Raw genomic sequence first — 24,544 nt, forward strand, 5'->3', positions numbered from 1 at the left:
GTATGGAAATGTGCCATAAACCCACCTGATGAGGAACAAGTAGCCCCCTCCGCAACCTGGAAAAGTGCGAGGAGCTTGACATTTGTCAGCTGCCCCGACTGGCACAGCCTGGCTCCACTCAAGCTCATCTGGTTAACAGTGCTAATTATGCTAATCAGAAACCTAATGATGATGATGAGGGGGTTTAAGAGCCACAGCATAGCAAGCTTGGAGTGTTTGTGTGTGTTGGTGGGGGTGGTAGTGAGGGGTGGGGGGGCTGGTGGGGCTGAAGTGCCTGGCACCTGATGGTGAGCATCTGTGTGTCGAACAGATAAATGATGAAATCAACACGCGCACAGGCGCCCACAGGTCTCCCTTCATGCCTACTTAGCTTTGCCTCGTTTTCATTTGAACTTATACCAGCGATGAAGGGGATCCATACACACAGAGCGCTAATTGAATAAATAGCACTCCTCCGTTAACAAGGATCCTAATTAGTTATGCTAATCAGACTAGATAACCCAATTAACCCCACAGCGAGGCAGGGTGGGCTCCTCTCTGTGTGTGTTTATGTGTGGGTGTGGATTTATGTGCCTGAGAGCATATCAGAGACACTTAAGAAAACACGTTTGCCTAATTACTTTTCAGAGACGAGCGTTTATGCTTTTTTCATGTCCTTATTGTTCTGCAGTTAAATGCAGGATATTAAGCTTTCCAAACTAAAGAAAAGAAGGATTGAACAGTGTTTGTTTTTGGGCTTTCATATATGGGGGATATCTGCATTTATATGTATTTCTCTTTGCCTTCTGCCAGCCTGTCTCTCAGTTAGATCTACATTGACATGTATATTTTTACAACTATTATGGTTGTTTAAACAGAGTGTGTATTTGTTCAGAGAATGTCTGGCTGTTCCATTAGTTTATGTCCTTGGAAATACAATTTGGCCTCAAGTTCTCTCCGTTTATTTAAAACCTTCAGTCAGCGTTCCCCTCCTAATAGTGAGCCGTGTTTCCTCTCGTTTAGCTCCACCACTCATTATCCGGGCCATGTGGAAGAGACAATGTTTAGAGAGAAGAGAGGGGGACCTGGAGAAGGACAGCAAGAAATGGAGGGAGAGGGAGAAAAGGGCTAAAAATAAGAGCGAACAGGAGAGAAAAAGACAGAGGGAATTAATGAGTGACTGAAAGAGAGAGAATGTAGATTGTCTCTGAACCTGGCCGCAGCTGCTTGTGCTTCTAATGAATGGATGGGGGTGGGGGTGGGGGTGGGGGGGACCCGGACAAGACTGTCTTTGTTGTGCCTGTGCCATAGAGAGAGTGAGAGCACAACAGATTTATGTCTTACAGGAAGTCTCCTAGATTTGTGGTGTCACAAACCGCCTACCCCAAGTCAACTTCATGCTCTGGCTTTTAATTAATAGGCAGCATTCATGTATATGTATCTGTTTGCCTCTGTGGCATGTGCCTGTTTTTGAACATTTCGCCATGTAGTTGATCATGTGTGGTTTGGAAATGACTATTAGTTTTGACAGAACAGTACTCATCCTGTCTTCCAGTTTGGCCTCTGCATCTGACATTGGGAGACGTTTAATTAGAACAACAGCTTCCGAATAATTTTGCATTAGATTTATACTTTGTTTAGGGCCCTTAGAAGAGTGGCAACAATGACATTTTCACATATACAGGCCTGTCTTTTGGATTAGCCTTGCTTTTAGTTTTAAGAACAGTTTCAGGGCTACCCTCACATTTGACTTAAGCTGCTTTAGAGAACAAATACTGTAAGGTCTTAAATGCGGCACCCAACCTTAGCATTAGGTCGTGGCACCTTTGCTAATGTGCTAATGGAATTCACTGCGGTGCGCTTAACTGCTGGTCTTAATGTCCAAAACGTGCACTTTTGTAATGGGAAGCCCAAAGAGTAGAAGCTACTCCGTGCATTGCAGGTCTAGAACGGGGGGCGAGATGCTAATATTAGCTCGGGCTCACATCAGCTGAGTCATCTCCTCTGTGTCCTTGGCTTATTAACTGATTTAAGACTGATTAGATCAGTCATGCACAGACGTGCACAGGCACACATGCGCACCAAATTTGAATATCAAAATGGAATTGCTTGACCAGTGAAAACTAGATTAATTCAAAATGTTTGCATCAAGGTGTAGGTAAAACGGATGACTGTGCATATTTTTAATGCACCTTGCAGCATTTAGAGCCATTTATGACATTAACTAAAGCTCATGTTATGCAAACACATTTTGCAAGTCAAAGCCACTTATGTTGAGAATGCATGATGCTCCTTTTTTCCCTCCTTCGCCTTGATTTGACGTCATGAGATCATCAGCATAAGTATTGATTTTGCACTCCATTAAATGGAGTTTGAGTTGAGTTTGCTACAACGTGTCTCGTCTTTTCACAATACCATGCCTAAGTAACAAGAGAGTGTTGCTGAACTGTTTTACGGCATTGTTATATCTGGGCCTTTTTTTAATCACTAGCTGCAGAGATACTTCAAATAGCTTGATAATAAGAAAAAAAAAAGATAATTAATTTCTGCGCGGACACATTGTGGACCCTATACACCAGAGCAGCATTAGCTTAAATCCCTATTTATCACCTGTAATTGTTCCTTGATCTCACTTCATCAAGGTTATGTAAACAGATTAGATGTTGCTTCGCTCCCAAGAAATTACCACAAATAGCTTTACTTCTCTCCAGTCTCCAGAAAGCATCAAGAACTTGCACTGTTTCTGCCTGGTCAAATCTCCTGACAACCTAACAGCATGGGTGGCGGTGCACATTTGGCACAGAAATCTCCCTCGTTCTCAGTCTTAATTTGAACAAAATAATTTCTGTTGTTGTGGTTGATGTGAGAAACTACTGAAGTTTTCCACCTACTTGATCAGCCCTGAACACGATGTTACAGTTACACAGCTGTCCTGGTAAATAAGAGAAAGTTGTCTGTTAGAGTTGGTTGAGTCAGCCAGTGTTAAATGTGTATGCCTGTGTGTGCTCTCGCACAGGACTGATTGTTTCTACTTCTCTCTGTATATGTGGCAGTTTCCTCTCGAGATGTTAATTCCTCTCCTCCCTGTTGTTGTCATGCTTCCACCAGCAGTGTCTGCACCGGGGAGACGAAGACATATTGGTGTTAATGAAAAGCCCTCCTAAACTATCCTCCCCGCATGAATGTTTAAACATGCTTGTCATAACATTCATTCGCTCACACATGACAGCTAGCATCTGCAGCTGCCTTGCTCGCCCTCAATATTTTATCATACCATCTCCCCTAACCCTACACTAGCACAATGCCTGTGTGTTAGCAAACTGAATTATAATGACTGAAAACAGGCTGTGTTCAGACCCACTGCCAGCACAGGCCATGCATAATGGATTCAGTAACACCAAAAGTCTCATAATGGTACAATTAGTCAATCTTAAATATGAAAGTAATAAAGAAAGGCAAAACAAGAAGCCTTTTTGTTTTTTTTCAAGTAGCAAAAAAAGAAAAAGAAAAGGAGAAATGTACACAAAGATAATGAGAGAGAAAAAATGCAAAGTAAGGACAAAATGTGTAAAGAAGGAAAGAAAGAGAGAAATCCTTGTGTCCATTTACAGTATGCTATTCCAAAGTCCCATAACGCTGCAGGTCAGCAGTTGTGACCTTGGTGGTTTTGACAGAAATGATTCACCATGGTAACGGTTGGTCTGCAACCCTCACTACACCCCCGCACCCCTTATCATTCCCCAACCTTCCTTACCGCCTCTTTTCCAATTTGATTGGATGCACAATTGAAATGTCATGCCTCAGCAAAACGCATGCACACGCACCCGATCAACCACAGTGAAAAAGTGGGGGGGATAAAAGAACTGGACATGTTATACACTTCAAATTATAAATTAAGAGACAGGTCCAGTGCACGCTGGAAGAAAAGAGGGGTTTTGGTCGAGCATCGAATCGCTTGCATTTCAGGTAGCAAGGATAAATATGCATATATGGCTGAAATCATAATCAGAGCTATAGGGTTAATGTTGTGTGATGTACCAGGGGACATAGGCACAGTGCATCAAAGCAGTGAAGGGAGCCATAGTCACTAAATGCAAAGTCAAATGAATATTAATGCAGAACCAATTACCTCAGAGAAATGTTGTCTGTAGGTTAACTTTGCTAACACGTGTGTCTCACCTTTACCGCAGTAGAAGCATTGGGGGATGGGTTGTTGAGGGGCAGCGCTGATGTGTTAGTTTTCTTCCTAACAAGCTTCTCTGTCCCTGCTAAAATAGAATTGTTAAGCAAACAGCTACTCCTCTCCACTTATCTTATTTCAATACGATGCAAGATCCAATTTTTAAAGAGAGGGAAAGTGCAAAGTGAGGGTTACAATTAGGGTGTTACTTGACTGTGGCATTTCTTTAAAATACTTCATAAGCAGCAAAACAAAAAAAAAGTATTTTGCATGTCATACAGCAATGCTAAGTCTCCTCTTTCTCTTTATTTCAGTCTTTAGAGGTGAGCCACATACTTTCTTGTTGTATGAGCAGCTTAGCACAGAGCAGCACTGATCTATGCAGGTGCTGATCTGCACAAGTGACTGTGCCACACTTAAAGCCCCTTCTAAATCAGTGTTAAAGCCTTGATAATAGACCTCACTGACCAATTGATTGGCCTTCATATGTTTACAGCTCACTTTAATTGCCTCAAAAATACCATTTATCAGCCAAGTGTGTCCGCATATGCATGTATGTGTGAGTGCAAGCATGCCCGTCCATTGACAAAAAGGCTTATTGATTTATCAGCATCAGGATTTGTCCCGTTCACCATACATAAAACCCCTGCGTATGTGCTGTTCAAAATGGGAAATGGCCCCATTGATTCCCTTAAGTTGGAGCCCAAATGCTAAAGATTTTTGGATAAGCTTTCTCATTACTTAAGCTGAAATCAATAGGGGAGAGCATGGGTCTAATGAATGAACGGGCCACAGATCAGATGGGGTGTGCTCATCCCTGGCCTGTCCGGGTCGATCCGAGTATGTGTGTGTGAGTGCGTGTGTGGGAGAAAGAGAGAGAAAGAGACATCCGCATGCACTCACACAAAAACGAGCGGACTATTTGGACATCACAAATCTTTTTGTCTGCCTCAGAAAATTCACATTTTAGATCCATTTGTGTCTTTAGGTCTTTCTGCTCACTTGACCCACTTCTGTGCCTTTAGCTTCCACTGCTTCTCGATCCACATTAATGTGCCAAAAATATGTTCTTTTCAGAACCGGAACCATGTGTTAAAATCATGCAAGACACCAAACCCTTATCCATGTATGGTATGGAAATAGTTTAAGCCTCAAAAGTCTGCGTATGGAATTTCAAATATTTGTTATTAATTATTATTTGAATCGTTCTACTTTCCCTTTGCACACTTTCTTTCCCTCTGTAGTTGGAGGCCAGCAGGAAGCAGGTGGAACGTCAGAGGAGGGAGTTATCAGAGCTTCACCAGAAGGAGGAGACACTTTTGTGTGAGGTACAAAGATAAATCATAAACAGACACACACATGCATGCACGTGCACACAACACATACACACACACACACACACACACACACACACACACACACACACACACACACACACAGAGGAACTAACTCGGGATTTAAGATTTAAATACTCAGCATCTACAAATAAAATCTAGATTAGTCATAAATCTTCATGGGAATGTACAGTAATATCGAGTGCATGTGGATGTGTGTCAGCCAGCCAGCTGGTGGAACCAAGAATGTAGCTCACACACGCATACGCGGAAACTACTACCCCTCTTAGTCGCAGCCCCTTTGGCTAACCATTTGGTTTTTCCACTTTCCACTCTTTCCACCCCTTTGAAATATCAAAACAGCACAGAGTGGTGTATCTCTTGAAAATTGTTTTTGGCTGAGTGTGCAGACGCTTCCTCTCAGAGTACATTTACCAGACAACTTCTAACAGTTTCACTTTGTGACTTGGCCAATTTATGGAATTAACTTGATAAGCCGATATTACAAACAGTTGTCACTGCGATTAGTTAAACCAAGGAGTTGCTCGCTAAAAATTAGAAACCTGTAGACACCTAACGCTGATGAAAAATTAATTAAATCATTAATTAAATAGATTTAATTAGTAATATTGCAGTTATTAAATATCACATACACATGAAGCAGGAAACTTAGGAGCTATTTGGTGGATTTATAAACTGTGGCTTTAAGTAGGATGAGCAGTCAATAAATTGTGCATATGAGCACTATCAACAAAGAACTCTGGATTATCACCACTAACCCAGCCCACTTTTCAAACAGTCAACTCCCTATCCCTTCCCCTACTCTCCACCAAGGTGTCCCGCCTTTTCAACTCATAAATATGGAAGGCAAAAGATGATGAGATTCAGGGACAAGAAAGGAATCAAAATCTATTGTAGCGTGTCCTTTTCCCCGTGTAAAGTTTGGATTAAATGTCACACATTAGCATGTGAACTTTTAAATGAGCTTGTTTGCTCTCCACGGTGTGGGGCATGTAAATACCCATCTTGAGAATGGAATGGGGATTTCGTAGTGGAGGCGGTGGTGCTGGTGGAGGTTCTCAAGAGTTGCAGAGTGTAGGACACATTTGAGGGTTGCAATGGGCAATTAGACCCCACCAAGGGACGGGTGTACCAAACAGGTCTATTGACTGCAACCTGAAGTGACAGACATTAGCAGATGGGAAATCTCACTAAGGGATGTGGCTTCTAGTGATTTATGTGAGACAGATGATTGACATGAGAAAACTGACACACACTGTCATGTTTATTTCTGGGCAAAATCCGGTCAGAGTGAAAAGAAATATGTAAATGTTTAGAAAACCATTGTAAGTTTGTTTGATCAAAAAAATTAACTGTTGAAATTTTTATGTACTTTTTACTTTTGCATTTTCATTCTATAACACGTTTAATACGCACTGCTCAAAAAATTAAAGGAACACTTTGAAAACACATCAGATCTCAATGGGAAAGATCATGCTGGTTATCTATACTGATATGGACTGGGTAATGTGTTATGAATGAAAGAATCAATTGTTTGATGGAAATAAAAATGATCAACATACAGAGGGCTGAATTCAAAAACATCTGGAAAATCAAAGTGAAAAAATGATGCAGTGAGTGAGTCGATTTTGTTGAAATTTCTTGTGAGCAACTCAAAATGGTACTCAGTAATTGGTGCTTGTATTCATGTCTGACAAAACTGGACCATGCTCCTATTGAAAGGACGGATGCTGTCCTGAGGGATCTTCTCCCAGATCTGGACCAGGGCATCACTGAGCTCCTTGACAGTCGGAGGTACAACCTGACAGCGTTGGATGGACCAAAACATAATATCCCAGAGGTGCTGCATTTAGCTCAGGTGAGGGTATCAGTTCCTTCATCCTCCAGGAACTGCCTGCATATTCTTGCCACATAATGCTGGGCATCGTGAACTAGGAGGAACCCAGAACCCACTGCACCAGCATGTCTGACAGTGAGTCTAAGGATTTCATCCCGATACCCAATGGCAGACAGTGTGCTGTTGTCTAACCTGTAGATATCTGTGCGTTCATCCATTCCTCACCACCAAACCGCTCATACTGAACGATGAACAGGCAGCATAACGTTCTCTACGACTTCTCCAGAGCCTTTCACGTCTATCACATGTATTCAGTGCTTCGATCTGTGAAAATTAGAGGGTGCCAGTGGTGGACTTGCCAATTCTGGTATTCTATGGCAAATGCCAATCATGTTCCACGGTGCCAGGCAGTGAGCACAGGACCTACTAAAGGACATTGGACCCCCAGGCCACCCTCATGAGGTCTGTTTCTGATTGTTTGGTCAGAGACATTTACACCAGTGGGCTGCTGGAGGTTCTTTGTTGCTCCGTCAGTGCTCATCCTGTTCCTCATTGTACAAAAGGAGCAGATACCGGTCCTGCTGATGGGCTAAGCACCTTCTAAAGCTTTACAGCGCTCCTAAAGTAACTGCCTGTGTCCTGGAATCTCCTACATGCGTTTTGGAAGACACAACAAGCCTTGTGGCTATGACACATATTGACGTGCCATCCTGGAGGAATTGGACTACCTGTGCAAGCTCTGTAGGGTCCAGGCACCAACTCATGTTACCAGTAGTGACACTGACGTTAGCCAAAAGTAGTGAAAAAACAGTCAGAAAAGATGCAGGGAAAAAATGTCAATGACTTGGACCTTTAAAAACTATTTGTGGTTTAAGGGTTGTCTCATTGTTGCCCCTCTAACTGCACATGTTGTTAATTGTATTTACACCAAACTGGTTAACAACCCCCTCTGCTACTTAACTGACCAGATCAATATCCCAGAAGTTTTACTGACTCTGATAAAAAAGTGTTCCTTTCATGTTTTCTGAGCAGTGTATAAGTTCGAGTTGAAGCTATGGAAATAGCAAACATATGGTAAAGACCATAAAAAACAAGCATGTGTCGCTAACACTCACAGAACCTCAGGGTTGAGAGCTCACCAAGTACTATTGTCAGAATATGTGTGTGTGTGTTGACGCATGACCGTATTGTGTATCATATTTGATAACCAAACACCATAATATATGTGCACATATTTCACTGACTATGATTCCCTTTGTTTTAAAATGTGAGTCTGCTTATTTATTGACATAATTTCCTCTCACTGAAGGGCTTGTGTCTATAAAACACATTAAAATCATATTGCAATCTTTGGTTACCCAGGAGTAGCGTCATAGTTCTATTATACTCACTGAACAACAGCATCACAGCCTGTTTATCAATCCAATATCTCATAATGTGCTCTCTGCCTGGTCATTTTGAATATAAAAAGATCTCATACTCCCATTGTACCATATTTCCTATATTTAGTATTAATCTCTTGTACTGACATGAATCTGACACATCCAATATGGCATTTGATTAGTTGTTTTTGTTTTTTGTTTGTTTTATTTATTTTTTTCTGAGTCTCCAGGTGATATTAGATACACGTGCCGAGCTAGTATTATGTTGGTTGTTTCATCTGAGTATAAAAATGATTTAGTGTGTACTCAGCAGGCAGTGTCATTGACTAGCTTTAATTTCACTGCAAGGGTGGGCTTTATTACTCTGCTACTCTCTAAATATGTGTATGTGAGTGCATGTGAGAGAAAGTGTGTGTGTGTGTGTGCGCGCGTGTGTGTGTGTGTGGAGTGCCCCCCCCACACACACAGAAAAAAATAGAAAGTGCAAATGAATGTTTCTGTGGACATTCGTTCTGTCTCTTTTCATGCTTATTATCTTTGCAGCATGCAACGTCTGTGCACACATGTGCTGAGACTCTCTTTCGCTTTTTGATGAGCAGAGCTTTCCTAAACCTAACCAAGTAGTTTTCAATACCCAAAGCTAGCAAAGGTAAGACAATAAACTGCAAGTAAATATGAAACCTGCACCCAGAGAAAACTCAATTTTCAGTCTCAGTGGTCAAAAATCAGGTGTGTCTGAAATGTGTCTGATCTTGTTACTCTTGGAGTGGACTCCGAGTTGAAACACCCCCAAAGCCACGTGGAAAAGTTTTCACAGTACTCTATGAAGTCCTGGGAAGAGTCACCGTTATCAGATGTATCTTGAATGAATGTTTTTTTGTGTTACTTAATTAGTCTCTCACATCATTGTGTATGAATTTTGGCCCATTCATCTTTACAATGTTGCTTCAGTGCATTTGCAGTGATTTGTTTATGCACAGCTCAGTTTTGGTCCTGCCACAGCATTTTAGTCAGGTTGACGACTTTGACTGGGCCTTTTTTCTGCCAATTTGTGCAGATTTGCTGCTGTCACTGTTCTGTTGCATGACTCAATTTCACCCGGGTTTAGCTATTAAACAAAAGGCTTAACATTTGCCTATAGAATACATTGCAATACAGAGGAGTTCATAGTTACCACCTGCAAGGTGCCCAGATCATGTGGTTCCAAAACAAGCCAAAAGCCTGTGGTCACCCCTATTAGGTGTTTGGCCTGATAGGCTGATTGCTTTTGGCCAAACATGGCACTGTGTACAACTCCACTTGGATCTCATCTGTCCAAAACACATTGTTCCAGAAGTCTGGTGATTTGTTGAGATGTAACTTTGCAAACCTACTGCCATGTTTTGCCATGGAAGGACTGCCAGGAGAAGAGGCTTTCTCCTGGCAGTCCTTCTAAACAAGCCATACTTGTTCAGTCTTTTTATTGTACTGAAATGAACATTATCATTTCACATGTTAAATGGGGCCTGTAGAGAAGTAGCTTTTGGGTTTTTTGCTGTTTTCCAGAGTGTTGCATGGTTTGACATTGGGGTGATTTTGCTGGGAGGTCCACTGCTGGGAGGATTATAGCTTTGTGTTAACATGCATCTGAGTGCTCCAGACCAGCAAACTTCCCAAATATATGTTTTTATTAAAGCAACTGATGATCAGTTAATCAAGTGGTAAATGGTAAATGAACCACATCTTATGTAGTGCTTTTTTACTTTACTGGAGTACTAAAAGCACTGATGCACCTGGCTACTATTTACCCCCGAAAACTTTTTTTTTCACATGACTGTACATTTCCAAAAGACTTTAATGGATTTTAGACAGTAGGAATCCATCCATCCAGGTCCAAGTCTCTGGTGCAGCAGTCTGAGATGCTCCAATCTCAGTCTCTACCTCACCTGTTTTTCTTGGGGGAGACACAGAAGCATTCCCAGTCCAGATGAGAGACATTACCTCTCAAGTTTGTCCTGGGTCTGTCCTATCTGAAGCATGATAGGGGCATTAGCAACAAATATTGATATTCCATATTAATCTTTATTTGGAGGACATCTTACATGCACTTTTGTGCAGTGACAATGAACAGTGAACCCTTTGAAATGGGCTGGCTTTCATTAAAAACATTTCAAAAAGGTGACATGAATCTCATTTGAGCCAAAAGAACACAAACCAAATGTGCTAACACACAAACAATTCTACTGGTTCTCATCTTTAAACTCATCCCTGATGGGCATGTTTAATAAATACAAATCAAGCTACACTGTAAATAAGGAAAATTTAATAAAAAAATTTAATAACCAGTTCAACTTCCAAGTATAGCAACAGCCACAAAAAACAGGGTTTGGGGTCCCACACAACATTTGGACTATTTACCGTATGCTTCACCTCAGCCATTTTCTTGTCCAATGTGACCAGATTACTTGAAGTTGTCCACAATATTGTTCAATGCTTTGGTTCTGAGTGGGCTGCTCAGAAACTGAGCTGTTAAGTTGCCAGTTTATTTCCTTGTCCTTTTGCCTCACCCAGCATCTAGCTTGAGCTTTAACTGTTGAGCAGCTCTATCCTGTAACATATTGTGATAGACTTGGACTTCCTTCATTTTCCCCTCAGTAATGAAAAGTTCTGTAGTACTCGAGGCAGCAAAACAGCCTAAAATTATACTTCACATGCTTCACATTTGGGATAGAACAATGAAACTTTCTTGAGTTCAAGGATTTTTTGCATTTCTAAGACAGAGTTATGCATAAATCCTGCTGTATATCTTTGTATATATCTCCAAACATGCTGTTTATTCATCGTCTTCTGCATGCAATTAGCATTCACTGGACGAATCGGCTAAACCAGCACTTGGAGCCGTTCTCACATAACACTCTGGCTAAACTGATGGTCCCGGTGCAAGAAACAGAGGAGCTCCACTTTGACGTGACAAACCTTACTTCTGATCAAATGCTACAGAGCTATAATCATGTTTGTGCCACTGAATTCCTTAACCTTTCCATGACCTCGTTGAATGCCAGCGGCCCAATCACAGAACCTAATTGAATCTGCTCGGCGGCGCCCCCCTCACACCCCTCCCCACCATACCCCAACCCAAATAAAATTGGAGGTGAAAAATGAATACAGCAGTATTCGGTAAGAGAGAAGAAGAAGGCAGGTGACACCAGTGGTGGTGGAGTTGGTGGGGTGGGATTGGGGCGGTGGATCATACTGCGGCTTTATAAATACACAGACGTGCTCACAAACACACACCCAGACACGTACACGCAGTCACACCTTTTTCAATCCTGCAAGAGAATGGGGAGTGGGAAATGACAAAGAGAGAGAGAAGGCGGGAGCGAGGGAGAGGTTGGGCCTAGGTTTCTCATTACCCCCCTGGCCTATTTGGAGGATATTCCTATAAGATAATCTGATTTATTTGCAATTTTCCTTTAAGCGGCTTAGTGTTTACCTCCAAGATTAATATTTTTCTCTGTTATTAATATCAGACTGTAATTAGGAGTGATGTGTCTCGCTAGGCACGGTTCTGTGGCCGCCAGGCAGCTGGCTGGATGAAACTCTTGTTGCGACTCACTTGTTGTGATCCTGTTTCACGAGAGGCGTAAAAGAACAGAGATGGAAGTTTTAAAAGAAGAGACTGCAGGGTAGGGATGCAGAATTACAATTGGGGCATACCTGTCTCTATGTCGAAGTGTATGCGTAGGTGAGTGCGGGTGCAGGACCGTACAAATATGGGAGTTTATGTGCGCGCGTGTGAGTGTGACAGTGTGATGGCCCCCTCTGATTGATAAGGTGTCTGTGCCGGCTGCAGATTGCTCTTGCTGATTGCTTCTGAGAGCTCCAGCTGATTTATAATCAGAGCAGGATGAAGGATTGTGCTGTGGATTGCTTATCTGTTTACCCCCTCACAACATAAACTGACAAATTATCATGTTGAACACCCCCCCTCACCCACCCACCCACACACACACACACACGTGAAAGGGGAAAAAAACACATAATAATGTTGACCTTCTTATTAAATATAAAGGAAAAGAGAGAAAGCATGCGAGAGAGAGAGAGACACTGTCATATAATTTCACAGACACACACTGGCCATACGGAACATAAACAGCTCTACTCTTCAGCACATATTTTCATGATTGCACAAAGGAGTGCAATCAGTCTCAGTTGTTTATATACAAAAATGTCAACATGTCAACATCACATATCAAGTTACGTTGCAATTAGCATGTTTCAGGCACTTCGATTTTTTTTTATTCGCTTCAATCAAAAAAAGAAAGTATTCAAGTATTATTTGGAAGCTTCTTAGCCAGTGATCTCAAATATCGATTTGTATTCATTTATGGCCTTTTGTTTCATTTGTGCATTTTTCTATTCCTTGTTGCTTAACGTGCCTCACTGTGTGCAACGGCATTTCTTATATGCACAATCAAATTCTTAATCTCTGAACCATGCGAAAACTGACTCGGGAAATAACAAATATGCCGACTTTTATGGTACTTAGTGAAGTGATTCTGATTGTATTTAAACTGTTGTGTTTAGTTGTAGTAAGAATAAAATAGCTGTTGCTTTTGACAAAGAAAATGGCATATGATGTGAGACTAATTCCAATTGGCAAGGCAGGGTACAAGCCGGTAGTTTTAAACGCTGACAGGTTTTGTATGCCCTATGGCACTGTGACAGCTCTGTGTGTGTGTGTGTGTCTGCCTCTGTATCTTTCTGTCTTTCTCCCTTTCTCTTTTCCCAGTCTTACCTGTCTGTCTGATGATGCTACTTTCTCTCTTTTCACCGTGCTTGTTTGTAAATGCACACAGACAAAATTATGAAGGGAACACAAAAAACACAAAGTACAGGAGTGTATGAATTCAGACGCACACACACACACACATGTGCACACACACAAAACACACGCACACACACTGACGAATGGCAGCAATTAGATGGGGAAACCAAGCATGTGAGGACAGAGGAGCGCTGAGGGGCTGCAGCCTGCTGTATGGAACGTGCGTTTGTGTATGTGTGTGTGTGTGTGCACATGTTATATGTTTGTGTGCATTTGATAGGTTTTTATCCCTCTATTTATACCATCCATCTGTCTAAATATCAACACTGTCTCATATGTCACTGGACAGCAGCTGTAGTAAGGTGTAGTCGAATTTTAGCATTTGCAATCAAGGACCAAATGTGAAAAGGCCTGGACTGCAACAATATAACTTTACAGGAGATAATTAGTCATTATATAAAAGGTGAGAAAGAAATGTTTGAGTATTTGACAGCAGGCACATGAGGTAAATAATTCAATTTTTTTAAGTTAAAAAAAGAAATAAATATGAAATATTTGTCATCTCTGTCTTCCTCCGGTTTCATGTCAGCCTACTGAATTGATCAACCCACTGACACTGAGACCTTGGGCTTCCTTAGTTCTTCTTTTCTCTCCCATTTGGAAGAATAGCCTTCTTGCTTCAGTCAGAGCAGCAGTCACTTCTCATATTCCCTTTAAATGTGAGGATTCATCTTTTCAGGAAATTCCTCAATGCAGCCTTCCCTCTTCAAATTAATCACATCTCTACCCACTCCCGTTGCTATCTAATAAACACTCCCCCCCTCGCCTAGATCTGTAACTGTCCCAGGATTTCTCTGATTTTTCATCGCCAGGTTGCATGTGGAAGTCAGTGTTAATTAGCCGCAGCGGTTAAGTAATAAAAGAGCTTCAAGGCAATTCAATTTCAGCTGTTTAAAAAGATTTGAGACGCACTGTTTAACTTGTTTGGGACTAACTTTTAGTGCTGACACTGGTGACTTGTTTCCCAAGCATTACAGCTGTTAGGTAAAAAATATAATATAATATTTAAAAAAACACCATCAAATGTTATGAAAACACATCATATGTCTGTCTTTTTGTGTTAGTTTCTGTATGTGTGTGTGTGAGAGAGAGAGTAAGAGAGAGTAGTCATATTTGAAAGGAGAGCAGAGGTATGATAGACAGAGCTGAACGATTTACTTCTTGCTTACATCACAAATCAGCCCCATATTATAAGGCTTTACATGCAAATATGAGGCAGAGTAAGTGTGTGTGTGTGTGTGTGTGTGTGTGTGTGTGTGTGTGTGTGTGTGTGTGTGTGTGCGCGCGCACATGTGGGAGAGAGGGACTGCACACTGGTCTGCAAAATAAAGCAAACTCTTATTTGCATATAAACTGAATGCATTGTGTGACTTCATATATGTAACCCATGTTTAGTATCAATGTATATCATGAATGAGTGAGTAAGTGTATGCGCCTCTGTGTGTGTGTGTGTGTGTGTGTGTGTGTGTGTGTGTGTGTGTGTGTGTGTGTGTGGTAACCCTGTATCACTGGCAAGCTCATTTCTCTCAGAAATCAAAGTTAAATGGGTCATCTATCATGAGAATATGTGACTGGGTCTCTTGTCTCTGCTCTGTGTGTGTGTGTGTGTGTGTGTGTGTGTGTGTGTGTGTGTGTGTGTGTGTGTGCGTGTGTTTCATGCACACATATGCAAGGTGTGTGGTGCGAGAGCAGTCTGCGTGCACCGCTGCAGCTGCTCACACGTGTGTATGCGGCGGCCACTTGTCTTTGCCTATGCTATGATTAATGGTTTACATTGGGCTGTTCAGCCATGCATGTTTCTTGGTTTATCGTTTTATGCTGTCTCCAATTAAAGCTCCATAACTTGAGTGATGGCTTCACGCCAGTGTCCATCAATAGAGGCCATCAGCAGCTCATGCATTCAGGATATGGAAGCCACACACTAACTAATATCCTTTTGTGTCAGAGCCAGTGGGCATCCTTTTTGTGTGACTGTACAAATATATACACGTGCGCATGCTGTGCACATGAAATAAAAACAGTAATTAAATTTGAAGTGATCTATTTTTCCTGATAAATTTGGTTTTACTGTTTAAAATCTTGAAAAATGAATTACCAGTGGGATGAAATAATATTATAATTGTATTTTTTTATGTAATCAATGAAAACCATCAGGTGATCAATTAATGAATCATCCTGAAATTGTTTTTTCGATAAGGACAGTCTTTTGCGCCATGTCTGCATTCATGCACGATTTTGCATCTTTGTGTCTTTTTGTGCCAAAGAAGTGCTGGGGGCTACATACATCTGGACGTGGGAGCTAGTTCATGTGTGTGCCGCACAGACACGCGTGCGCCGCACAATATCATTTCACGCAATATTATTTCTCATATAGCTGTAATGACATTAGGCCGATATGTTGATTATACTGTCGGCAAACAGCAGCCTGCTGATTGGGTTAGCATATAACCTTATATCACATCTCTCCATTCATCCCTGTGCTTTTTTTTTTATTGCCCTCATTTTTCCAAATCACTTCCCACTTCTCCAGTTTCCAGGGCGAGGTTCCAGGCTATGCAAGCAGGTGATGAGAAGTAATATGATGACAGGAAGACACAACAACTTAAGAGAAGAAAACCCAGAACCTTAGAGCAGCCCAAGTTCTCTGAGTGCAGGACAAAGAAGCCTAGTGGTAGGATAGAAAAGCGTTGTCGACAAACATAAGAATAAATGAATATTTATTCGCGCTGACAAAACCCAGTGAGCACGCACAAATTGTGCATGTTACGGTTTCTGCTCAGCTTTTGTTGTTTTGATTTTTAACAGTTGTATGGATTGATGATGAAGAAGAAGAAGAACAAAAAGGGAGATTTTTTTGGTGTGGGCTACTGAGATTGTTAAAGAGAATGAGATTTTATTTGCAGTTACACATGGACACTTTAGTATCTGCACACACAAAACAAGGTTTTTCATGCATTAAGGAAGTTTTAATCCCCCCCATAGAGGTTTTAGCCAAAGCTAAGATGCTAAGATCACTGCTCATTGGGATTTTATATACTCAGGGATAATAGGAATATTCATTACTGTACATAGACGAATCTTGTTTACATTTGTGGTATAAACTTCAAGCTGTGTTTGGAGTTCACTGTGTAGCAGCTACAGCTTTAATATGTGTCCATAAGCAGCAGAATGCAATGGCAAAAATCAGCAGAAAACACACTGTAGCTGTATACAATCACCTCTATTTCCCTTCTCCCTAGCTAACATGTACACACAAACATACATATGGTGTACTCTCAAACACAGACTTCATTATTATCTACAAGAAACAAACATTACACAAAATACCTCTGGCGATATTTGTGCTTTGACGAAAAGAACACTTTTGGTGCTGTTTGGTTCTTAAACACAGCTGTGTTAGCACGTCGAACTGTCAAGATTTTACTGCAAATTACTAATGGTGGGAATCAATATCTGTACCACATGCACAGGTAATGATTTAGCCATGTATAGCATACAGCTGGACAGACAAGCAGCAAATGGAAAAAAGATAACAATAGCAATAAATTCACATCAGCCATACCTAACGCATAAGATGCTATGCTATGTCAAGGCTAAATGACACAAGGAGAAAAATGAAACTAGGTTGTGTGGAAATTAAAAAAAAAAAAGGGGGGGGGGGGGTCTGATTTAGTATTCAGTAATGGCTGAAGGGGATTGGGGGAGGGAGAGAAAGCAGACTTATGTATAGGGAAAAGGGGTGGATATGATGAAGCTGGAGAAAATTAATCAGTGGTATCATCTCCCGGCAAGTTTAGTTAACACTATTTCTGCCAGTTACAAAATATTCCAGCAATTAGTGATTTCCCATCGTGTGGTAGTGTAAGGGAATCAAACTTTCTGCTCTTTCTTTTCATGTATGGATTAAATATTGAATGATTACCAATGCATTAGTCACTGGTAAGTTCAGAACCGTACTCTGGCTTGAATCTTAGTGCTTTAGTCTTCCTGTGAGGGAACTTCTGTTGTATCGGTGTAACAACCCATTAAATCAGCGTGCATATACACTGCACACACACAAGAAAAGCACAGTCGCTTGTTGACCTCACATTAGATAAGCCCAGTGTCATCAGTCCAGCACTCCAATGTTTGTTTGCATTTGTGCATGAGCTTAGCCTTGAGGCAGTCTCAATGCTTGCATGTACATTATAATGTAATCTAAGTGTATAAACATATTAATGTGTGTGCAGAGCAAGAAAATCACTGTGACGAAATCATAGTGTGACATTTTGCAGGAATCTAAAACTTTATTTTGATTCTTTTAAAAAAATCTACAACACTTTTGCTCATAACTGCTTCTCTCGATCAATTTTAACAACGATAGAAGCAACGTTAAAAGTAAACTGACTAACACTTTGACTCCAGTTTATGACAATGACTAAATAATACTGTTCTTTCTGCTCCAGACCAAGGCCAAAATGGTGCATTTGAAAGACAAGCTCCGCAATCGTTTCAAGAGAATGGTGGAGGAGAAAGAGACGAGGATTAAGCAACTAACTGACGAGCTGAATGGAACGAGGCAAAAGGTAAAATGCACGCAAAGGGTACACAAGCACATACTTCAAATGCTTCTTTTATGTTTGTATAAAATTTAAAGACATTTTACAGATTCTTCAATGAATGAGTCCTATTTATCTATAATGAATTGCTGCTTCGCTGTAAGAGCATTTGTGAGCGAAGGCTGCCAAGAAATGGGAAAGAGTAACTTCAAGAGAAGACATGCTTAGTGTTTTTAACACGTGGGTCATAGTCTTTTTTGGTCAAACACATAAGTACACAAATAAACATACAGTACTGAAAAGCTTTTGAGTAAATGAATTGCATTGCACTGTGAACCCTTGGCTAACATTATTGGTTGACCCCTGGGATTCTGTTAGCTAATTTAACTACGCCATCCTAGCGCTTCAATCACTTTTCCACCCACTTATTTTATACCCTTTCAATTATACAGATTACCATTGCTAGTAGAGCTTATTGAGCTGTACTTCTGATTCAAAGGAACACCGGCCCATTGAGGCACAAGCACTGACTGACGTACACACACACACACACACACAAGTACACACCACTTGATCTGCATATCATTATGCTTTTGATCGAATGCCAAGGTTTTCGCTGAGAAAGACGTCAGAGTCAAATGAAGCGAGCATGTACACAACACCTGTAGGATTTGTGTGTGTGTGTGCGCTCGTGTGCGTTCATGCTCATGAGAGAGGCAGCTGTGAAATCTGCACCTGTTTAATTGAATTAGCCTCGTTAATGTATTCACACAGCCTGCCAAAAAAAAGCGTGGCATTAACAAGCTCATTAGACCAATTAGTTAATTAATTGTCTGTATGGCAGAAGCTTCCCAAAGAGCTGCGTCTTCATTATCTGATAGCTGCTGCCTGTTGGATCACTGCTTGAGAGCTGATAATGCACTCTGTGTGTGCGCCCGCTTGTACGTCTCATCAAATGTCGTATATTCCTGCATATATGTGTGTATATATACTGTATGTACTGTGTGTGTGTGTGTGTGTGTGTGTGTGGTTATTTCAGGTAAAAAATGTGCGTGTGCGCGTGAATGCTCATGTATTCGTCTGTCTGTGTGTAGCATGCTCATAATATGGTGGCCAATATCAGTGTGCATATTGCAGTGAAAGGTTATGTGGGGGCCGTCACTCCCACAGGTAAAGACAGAGCAGTCCTCCCAGCCACTTTCTAATCTCTCTTTTATTAGAAGTTAATATCTCGCCTGCTCTTTCTCACTCCACACTCCCACCTGCTTAGAAATGGCCCCGCTCCATCTTTTTAATTCAATTATATTAGCCACCCTCTCTCTCTCTCTCTGTCTTTCTCTGTGCCCATAACTCTGCAACTCACATCTCTCCCTAACACACTATCTATCTCCTTCTTCCTTCTCTGTCTCTTCCCATCTTACCCCTCCTTCCTTTGTCCTCAAATGTTCCATTTCTATTTGTAATCCTAGATGGAGGATAGACTTTGGCCAATCAAGGATTTGCACAAGCCATTCTCCCTTTCTCCTCTTCTCTGCCTTGGTGGCAGAAATGTATGATGGCGAGCAGAGGGGGAGAAAAAAAAGACGGGAGACGGGAGGAGGTGGGAGGCAGGAGTTGAGGGGAGGACCCCAGGGGCGAAACTTTGATTGCTAAAGTAATGAGACTTGATCAGATTGAGGTTTCTCTCTCAATAGGAGCTCTACTAATATGAAAGTCCAGGGCTTAAGCACTCATTTGAAATAAAATCACAAATCTGATATTCTTTCTTCCGGACTCTCAGCCAAGGTCCTATACTCCTCTGCTGGAGAATTAAGACTTCACAGAGACCACATGGGAACTTTTAATCATCTCTGATGGTGGCAGATTTGGAGATGGGGAAAAAATGACCCTAATGTATTAATTATGTAACAATATTATGGAGAAAGTCAGACCTGTAAAGACCTTGAGCTATAGGAGGGATTTTGGCAGACACTGAGATCTTTAACTAGCTGGATCAACAGGCCTGACCCGCAGTGAGTGGGAATAAGAAAATGTCAACATCCTGTTATACAGACTCATAACAAATTAGATGTGACAACATAGGCTTTTTGAATTACCTTGTTTGTAGCCCTGTGAGTAACTCAAATTTGGATGTTTTTCCAAGGTAAATGTGACTTCGTTTCCAAGAAAGGCTTGATTGCTGCTGCAAAAATAATACTCAGTCTCTACTTGTTCACAAGAGCAAAAAACACCATGATGTTGGCACTAGATAACAGGAATAAAGACTATCAGTCACTTTACATCGCTCTTCCTTTTGGCTCCTGGGCACTTTACCATGAATCCAAGCTTCTTTTGCACCCTATCACCGGTATATAAGCCTTTAAAACGTTATATTTCTCGAGTTTTAATATTGGATATTAGCGAAGACTTTGTCTAGTAACTAAGCTGACACAGAACACTGCCTTTAATTGTGTCTTGCATGTGAAATATGGCTATTGTCGTACAGTCCGGATTGCAGTCATAAGTAAGTATAGTAAAACATTTACAGAAGCTGACTTTTAATTAGATCTTATTGCTTTTACTTGGTTTAACATTGATGGCAATAATATTTAAAATGTGTAAAAATGTGCTCTTTTGCCAAATGTCCATTTTTCATTTGAAATCCCTCTTGCGCCGTAGATGGTTTAACATAAAGAACTTTTGCTCTCTGGTGTAATATGTTGAACTTGGTTGAAGCGATGAAATGAACACGTTATTGTCCTAGTTTTTGTAAAACTTATTTCCCAATAGTCACACAAAAAACTGGGGCGAATAATCCAGATAAAAGAGAGATTTTAATTCATTATTGCAATAATACTGGGTGGCCCATTGCTTATAATTGTTACCATCCATTAGCAAAGCTGTAGATAATTTAACTGCATTGATGACCACCTTTAACTCACTGTTGCACTGTGTTGGGTGGGACATATTAATGCTAGGAAGTGTTTCTGGGAGGCTCACTTAAGGAGGCAGAGGTAGGTTGTGACTGCGCCAAGACACATGCCCCTAACCACAGTCTGCTCCTGGTGGCCGTGTTCACTTTGAGTGTGTCTTTAGCTCCATATTTTTTTTTGTGGTTATATCTGCATCTTGTTATGACCTGATCTTATATCATCCAGTTTGATAGAAATAAAAATATGCAGGCGTTTCGACTAGTGCGTGCACGTGCATGCAAAGGTATGGTATGGTATCTCAAAGTGTGTTTGCTGTGACTCTCTGCGGAGCTTCCTTGCTAATCTAACACAGGACCATTTAACAGAGTCCCAATGAATAGAGGCTTTGATTTAAGTGGGATCTGAACCACGGGCCCACACACACTCACATTCATGTTTGGGGTGAGGAGTTCACCCACTGTCTGCGTCCTCTGAAATTATTGGTCTTTTTGTATCAGTAATTGCTCAAGCGCAAATTCATGTGCAGTAACGCACACCGCACACACCAACAGTTACTTAGAGCGGCACTGTGGTGCAGTGATTAGCAGTTTTGCTTCTCCTGGTCTCCAGGAACATGCAAACTCTATGTGGCGTTTGCATGTTCTCCTGGTGCTTGCCAAGGTTTCTCAGATTCAGATTTTTCCCACAGTCAAAAAGACATGCCTGCTAGGTAAGTTAGCTAAATCCTAAATTGGCTGTCCATATGAATGAAATCATAAATTGCTGGTAAAGAGACAGTTCACCCCAAGTTCAAGTTGATGAAATTCCTTCGTGCTACAATAGGCTATGGATTGTAGTGTGAAGGTAAATGGTAAATGGCCTGTATTTGTATAGCGCTTTACTAGTCCCTAAGGACCCCAAAGCGCTTTACACAACCAGTCATCCACCCATTCACACACACATTCACACACTGGTGATGGCAAGCTACATTGTAGCCACAGCCACCCTGGGGCGCACTGACAGAGGCGAGGCTGCCGGACACTGGCGCCACCGGGTCCTCTGACCAGATCCAAGGTGGATCCAAGGTGGCAGATCCAAATGCAAAAGACTCAAGGCAGAATAATAAAAGCTGATAAAAGCCCAAACCTGCTACTAGACATCCAAACGAAAACTAGAGATGGACCGATCCGATATTACGTATCGGTATCGGTCCGATACTGACCTAAATTACTGGATCGGATATCGGAGAAAAATAAAAAATGTAATCCGATCCATTAAATATCACGAAAGCACCTCACAAAACTTGCAACACACCGTAACTCACCTCAGAACGTTAGCACGTCGGAGCAGTATGCATCACGTGATAGAGCGGCTGTGGCATGCGGGACCTGTCGGTGGTCTGGATAGCATGTGGAGCTTCGCTAGCAACCCAGCATTTCATCTCTGACAAAGTTACCCCGAGAGAAGTAAAGCAAGTGTGTAAGTCCATCTCTGAATGTTTGTAAAGCATTCCTGCGTTAAGCTTAACTAGCGACTGCCTCTCGCTCTCCGGCTGCTACTTCAATCATGAAACTGCTTAATGATCAGCTGATCGGCTTTTCTGTCGCAAGTCCGTGTCTCTTGTTTGTTTTTGGCCCACTTTGCACCAGAAAGAGGAAACCAGCGGCTGAACAACAGCAGCACGTTTAAGCTTGATCAGCTGTTGTTAGAATTTATTTAATATTACTTTCTACTCCAGGATCTTTTTCTACGTAGCTGACGCTGGTAACTGTGCAGGGGCGGATCTAGCAAAGTTTAGCCAGGGGGGCCGATAGGGCATTAACAGGGAAAAGGGGGCACAAAGACATAATTTTCTTTCTTATTCTCATTTAAAATGTCGAGCTTTTAATTATTTAATATTTATCTGAATCTTACACCCAAAGTTTTAATCTGATGTAAAATGTATAGAAGTCCATTATTGTATATAGTGACTATTAAGTCTAATATACCCTAGTAAGCTATAGTAGTTTTTCCTTTGGGAAGGTACCATCTGTGCAGTCTGCAATTTTGTTGAAGAAAGATGTTGAATCTATTTAATATTTCTTGAAAAATAATTGATTTCTGTGCATTTTTTTTTCACACTGCATCAAATTAAGGTTGATTACGTTGATTAAGCATCATGAGGTGGAGCGTGAGGGGTGGTTCCCTATTTTTTATTTATTTATTTTTGTTGTTGCTGGGAGTTGGAACCCTATTAGTTAGGTTGCTTAATATTTATGCTAAGTACTCTTTAAAATACCAGAATAGGGAGGATGGTGTAGGTCTAAGTTTATTAGATTGATCAGTATTGCTGAACTATGAAATATTTTTTTTGCATACAGGTATAACAGAATAGCTTTAGTGTAGTTGTTGTTTTAAACTTGAGTATGAACTTATACAAAATGCAGCAAGATATTTAAAAAACAGTTTTGTTGATTAAAAAACACTATATCGGATTCATATCGGTATCGGCAGATATCCAAATTTATGATATCGGTATCGGACATAAAAAAGTGGTATCGTGCCATCTCTAACGAAAACATAACCCAGAGAACTACAACAACACAAGAAAACACAAGGAAGCAGAAGAGCACATGCTGAAGGCACATCAGGGAATAGCCAAAGAAGACCAATACTAATCTGAATATTACTACTTAACAAGATGAACAGAAAAAGGCAACACAAGGGGACCAAGGCATAAACACAGAGCGAGACAGAGGGACAGCTGAAAAATATGAAATACAGAAAGAACTAAAACCATAAAGTAACGGAAAAACCTGCCATTAATCTATAACTTAAGAATTCACAACCCCAAAACTAAACACAAAGAAACACACAACGTTCTACATTAGACAGTGTGGGAACTAAGCACAAATGCTAACTAATGAGCTAAAACATAAATATACATAGAACAAAAATGAGGAAATCATAACTCAAAATGTAGGCGCTTAAGTAGAGTAAAGAAGCCCAACTAAATAATAAACCAGAAGACGCAACTCAAAAACCTGGCACAAAAAGCCAGGGATCATGACATCTCTGGCCCGTACTGCTATTTATATGGTGTAAGTTACCAATCACTGGGAATATTGGCTGTAGAAATGCCTGCCCTCTCTTGAATGTAATGAATGCAAACAGCACTTAAAAGTCGTGCTTAAAGAGCCAAAAAATACATTACAGAAATACAACTCAGCACAATCTTTCCAGAAATCCTGACCCGGTTGCTCAAACAAATATAAAATAAAAATAAAAATCCACAAAGTGTCAGCACTACTTGAAACGAACATCTTGTTTATCTTCTGTAACTGAAACCACCACATCTTGTTGGTAGTTTCGCAAACGCTACGGGAAATCTTCGATTGAGGCGAAAGGGTGCCTCTGAGCACTTTTTTATTTGCAGGTAGAAAACCTCCAAGCTGAGGAGGCTCATGCGAAGCCCCTCGCCCAGGATGTGGTTAGTTTGCGAGTCACATAGAAGTCTCTGAAGAGAACATTTGTCA

The 24,544-nt window shown here is 41.0% G+C and overlaps 1 protein-coding gene across 1 annotated transcript in view; it reads left to right on the top strand.

The window, feature by feature from the left end:
• Positions 1 to 5,238: 5,238 nt before the first annotated feature.
• Positions 5,239 to 24,544, top strand: part of LOC113029761 (uncharacterized) — a 66,246-nt gene continuing 46,940 nt past the window's right edge. The window contains exons 1-3 of the mRNA XM_026180757.2: positions 5,239 to 5,290; positions 5,404 to 5,487; positions 18,046 to 18,165. Of these exons, the coding sequence (XP_026036542.2) occupies positions 5,288 to 5,290; positions 5,404 to 5,487; positions 18,046 to 18,165 (207 nt within the window). The 5' untranslated portion in view covers positions 5,239 to 5,287. The remainder of the gene's footprint in view (positions 5,291 to 5,403; positions 5,488 to 18,045; positions 18,166 to 24,544) is intronic.

Source organism: Astatotilapia calliptera, chromosome 9 (assembly GCF_964374335.1).
Source record: "Astatotilapia calliptera chromosome 9, fAstCal68.1, whole genome shotgun sequence".
In the NCBI taxonomy this organism is placed as follows: domain Eukaryota; kingdom Metazoa; phylum Chordata; class Actinopteri; order Cichliformes; family Cichlidae; genus Astatotilapia; species Astatotilapia calliptera.